The 5,000-nt window shown below is 36.7% G+C and overlaps 1 protein-coding gene across 1 annotated transcript in view; it reads left to right on the top strand.

Moving 5' to 3' along the window:
- The window catches only part of LOC143276818 (chymotrypsin-like serine proteinase), a 13,074-nt gene that overhangs the window by 780 nt on the left and 7,294 nt on the right, over positions 1–5,000 (top strand). The window contains exon 4 of the mRNA XM_076581474.1: positions 2,776–2,866. Coding sequence (XP_076437589.1) covers positions 2,776–2,866 — 91 coding nt within the window. The remainder of the gene's footprint in view (positions 1–2,775; positions 2,867–5,000) is intronic.

Raw genomic sequence — 5,000 nt, 5'->3', positions numbered from 1 at the left:
ACGTGATGGAGTGATGATGGCCTAGAGGTAACGCGTCCGCCTAGGAAGCGAGAGAATCTGTGCGCGCTGGTTCGAATCACGGCACAGCCCCCGAAATTTTCTCCCCCCTCCACTAGACCTTGAGTGGTGGTCTGGACGCTAGTCATTCGGATGAGACGATAAACCGAGGTCCCGTGTGCAGCATGCACTTAGCGCACGTAAAAGAACCCACGGCAACAAAAGGGTTGTTCCTGGCAAAATTCTGAAGAAAAATCCACTTTGATAGGAAAAACAAATAAAACTGCACACAGGAAAAAATACAAAAAAAAAAATGGGTGGCGCTGTAGTATGGCGACGCGCTCTCCCTGGGGAGAGCAGCCCGAATTTCACACAGAGAAATCTGTTGTGATAAACAGAAATACAAATACAAATACGTTTCACTTCCGGAGGAGGATTTTTTTTTTTTTTTTTTTTTTTCAACATTTTTTATTCAGAGGAGGAATTTTGTTGAATGCCCCTGTCACACATAACGTTGATTGAAGACTTTTTTTTTTTTTTTTTTTTTTTTTTTTTTTTTTTTGAAGTCTTTATGAATATATTTGAGTATTATCGGTTAGAAGGGGTGGGAGATTTGTATTTGTATTTGTATTTCTTTTTATCACAACAGATTTCACTGTGTGAAATTCGGGCTGCTCTCCCCAGGGAGAGCGCGTCGCTATACTACAGCGCCACCCATTTTTTTTTTTGGTATTTTTTCCTGCGTGCAGTTTTTTTTTTATGTTTATCCTATCGAAGTGGATTTTTCTACAGAATTTTGCCAGGAACAACCCTTTTGTTGCCGTGGGTTCTTTTACGTGCGCTAAGTGCATGCTAGCACACGGGACCTCGGTTTATCGTCTCATCCGAATGACTAGCGTCCAGACCACCACTCAAGGTCGAGTGGAGGGGGAGAAAATATCCGGGCGGCTGAACCGTGATTCGAACCAGCGCGCTCAGATTCTCTCTCGCTTCCTAGGCGGACGCGTTACCTCTTGGCCATCACTCCACTGAGATGTGAATGAATGGAGGCTTGTGGGGGGATCTGGGGCAAATGAGGGTAAAATGAGGGTGAAATTTGAAAAAAAAAAATCTAAATACAATTACATGAAATTACTTAAAGGACTTCGTAAAAGAGAAGTCGTTAAACTGACAAGCGAAACAACTGATAATGAATGCAAAAAAAGTCAAAAACATCAACGTTCTCAGTCACTTGTGAAGAAGACACACCTTTCGTGTACATAAGGATTCATCAAGCTACAGTCAAAAATTATATGCTTAATTGTCAGGTTACTAAAGCATATGCACTTGACATTAAGAGCAATACTTGGTCCGAAATGAATTTGATGATAGTCTGAGAGCTAAATTCAGAATTGGTCTGCGAATCGAACCAAAGTCTAAGAGAGTCAACCGACGTTTCAATTCAATTCAAAGTTCCTGTGAAACAAATATTTAGTTATTTCTTTTTAATTACAGAATACATATATCATTATGTTTTGTTTTTTTTTTTGTTTTTTTCCCCTAATGTGCGCGTATTCTGATTCAGCAATGTCAGTGTCTCTGTCTGTGCCTGGATTTATTCCTTGGGTGTTTTTAGCTTTACAGATTTTGTGTGAAACAATTCATTATCTTATCATCTTAACGTGTAGGCCGGGAGGGGGGACGAGGGGGAAGTGGAGTGGACGGGGGTGGGGGTGTAGTTTTAGTCTATCGACAGTTATTGTGGATTTTCTTATTATACTTATTTATTTTATCTTCTCTGTGTGTGTGTGTGTGTGTGTGTGTGTGCCTGATCAGATTATGGTTATGTTTGCAAAAAAGCTTGTGACTGCACACAATATAATTTCTATGTGGATGAATATAAAAAGAATTTTTTTTTTTAAAGAAAAAAACATTTTTGATGCAATTATAAAGAGCCTGTGATTGTACGGAAATTAATGTCCATGTGGATTTTTCATGGGATTATGATAATTGCACACAAATGAATTTCCATGTGGATTGATTAAAAAAGAAATTTTTTTTTTAAAAGAAAAAACAGTTTTGATGCAATTATAAAGAGCCTGTGATTGTACGGAAATTAATTTCCATGTGGATTAGTCAAGCATTTTTAAGGTATCATAACAAACCTGTCATTGCACACGAATTGATTTCCATGTGGATTAGTCAAGCATTTTTGTTGTTGTTATAACAAGCCTGTAACTGCACACAAACTAATCTCATCGTAGATTAGTCAAGTATTTTTATGCTATCATAACAAGCCTGTCATTGCACACGAATTAATTTCCATGTGGATTAGTCAAGCATTTTTATGCTATCATAACAAGCCTGTGATTGCACACACATTTGATTTCCATGTGGATTAGTCAAGCATTTTTGTTGTTGTTATAACAAGCCTGTAATTGCACACACACTAATCTCATTGTAGATTAGTCAAGCATTTTTATGCTATCATAGCAAGCCTGTAATTTTACACAAATTAATTTCCATGTGGATTAGTCAAGCATTTTTATGCTATCATAAGAAGCCTGTAATTCCACACAAATTAATTTCCATGTGGATTAGTCAAGCATTTTTATGCTATCATAACAAGCCTGTGATTGCACACACATTTGATTTCCATATGGATTAGTCAAAGCATTTTGATACGATTGTATTATATTAAAGGAGTCTGCAACTGCACACAGATTAATTTCCATGAGCAATAACCAAGTAATGATTGATGTGATGTGATTTGATTTGATTTGATTTGATTTGTTCTAGGTATGGAACCTTCCAAGTGGTATGTGGTATTCGCCGCCTGAGCGGATATGACGCAAGCAAAGTCACGCGATCCGTGACAAGAAAAACCCTGGTCAGTTTCTACTGGCTAATTGATACATCACGCAATCGACTGCACGATCGATCTTATATGTTGTTTTTGGTTTATTTGTTTGTTTGTTTGTTGTTGTTGTTGTTGGGTTGTTGTTTGTTTGTTTTGTTGCTGTTGTTGTTTTTGTTGGAGGTTTTTGTTGTTGTTTTTTGGTATTACCATTATCTTTAGTTATTGCCACAGATAGATAGATAGATAGATTTCCTGAACGATCTTATATGTTTGTTTTTGTATTACCATTATTTCAATCTTTTAGCAATTGCTTGTTTGTTTTTTGTACTACCATTAATTTATTATTTAGCTATTGCCATCGATAGATTGATAGATAGATAAATAGATTGATTGACTGACTGATTGATTGACAGATAGATTCCATGAACGATCTTGTTTGTTTTGTGTATTACCATTGTTTTGATTTTTTAGCCATTGCCAAAAATAGATAGATAGATAGATAGATAGACAGATATAACTCAGAACTCAGAATTGTTTAATTGTTGAGACCTCTGGCCCATTACAATGTCGTCGGAGAATGCACAAAATAACAACATGTTATATATACTATCATGTTCGCTTCGTGTTGTCAATAGAGCTTTGTCGTCAATCTAGTACTTTACACAAATGTTGCTAGTCCTTTAGTCGATAGATAGATAATAGATAGATTGCTATTACTTCACTGTGTTGACAACTCTGTTGTTACATTCATACGTAGGTTATGACGTACGTCATAGACAATACGTCACAGACTAGATACTCTCCTGACGAAGCCTTTTGAGCGAAAATTTAGGAGTGGAAAGGAAAATTTCTTTGTTCTTGTTGATGCTGTTTTTTTAGTTTTTGTTTGTTTGTTTTTTCCAGTATTTTGTTGTGTTTATTTGTTTGTTTGTTTTTCCAGCATTTTTTGTTGGAACTCTTTTGAGAGTCTATCTTTTGTGGAATTATTCTCATGGAGTAGTGCCAGCAAGTCCAGGATTTATCTTGTGTTTTAGACTTGATTTCTTTTTTTTCTTTTTTTCCTTTTTTTTTTTCTTCTTCTTTTTTTTCAAAATTGCTGGAGGTTTCAGTTTCAGTTTCTCAAGGAGGCGTCACTGCGTTCGGACAAATCCATGTCGCGCTGTACGCTACTCTCCACCACATCTGCTAGGCAGATGCCTGACCAGCAGCATAACCCAACGCGCTTTGACAGGCCTTGAGTGCATGCTTATTAATATTTGTCTACATATCAGAGCGGATTTCTTGTATAGAATTTTGCCAGAGGACAACTCTTTTTTTTGCCGTGGGTTCTATATTCAGTGCGCCAATTAAATGAATGCTGCAGTTTCAGTTTCAGTTTCAGTAGCTCAAGGAGGCGTCACTGCGTTCGGACACATCCATATACGCTACACCACATCTGCCAAGCAGATGCCTGACCAGCAGCGTAACCCAACGCGCTTAGTCAGGCCTTGAGGGGAAAAAAAAGAAAAAAAGGTGAATAAGTAATAGATAAGCTTACACAAATAAATAAATAAATAAATAAATAAATGATAACTATAATGTTAAAAAAAAAAGAAAAAAAAGGTAGTAGTAGTAGTAGTAATAATAATAATAATAAAATAATAATAATAATAATAATAATAATAATAATAATAATAATAATAATAATAATAAATTAATAACAATAATAAATAAATAAATAAATAAGATAACAATGATGATAAATAAGCAAATAGATGTAAAACATGAAGACACACATTTACATATACACCCACACATGCATAACAGATATGCACCGAACATGCAGTTTCACAGATATGAAAGCACAGTTAAATACATATAAACGTACATGAGCTCCAACACACACACACACACACACACACACACACACACATTGAATGCTGCACAACGGGGGAGGGAGAGAGAGTGGCAGAATGGTTAATACGCTCTTCTGCTAATAGAGCGTCCTTGAGGAACGGGGTTCAAATCCCGCTCTCGCCCTTCGTCAGTCTCCAAGTTTGGGAAAAAAACGATGATCTTTGTAGTTTCATTTCTTGTGAAGAGAGAGACACAGAGAGAGAGACAGGGGATGAGAGAGAGAGTGTATGTGGGCGTATGTGTGCGCGTGGTGTGTGTGTGCGCGTGG

Source organism: Babylonia areolata, chromosome 33 (genome assembly GCF_041734735.1).
Source record: "Babylonia areolata isolate BAREFJ2019XMU chromosome 33, ASM4173473v1, whole genome shotgun sequence".
NCBI lineage: Eukaryota > Metazoa > Mollusca > Gastropoda > Neogastropoda > Buccinidae > Babylonia > Babylonia areolata.
Note: the sequence above shows the minus strand (reverse complement) of the source record. Positions and strands in the feature narration are given on the sequence as shown.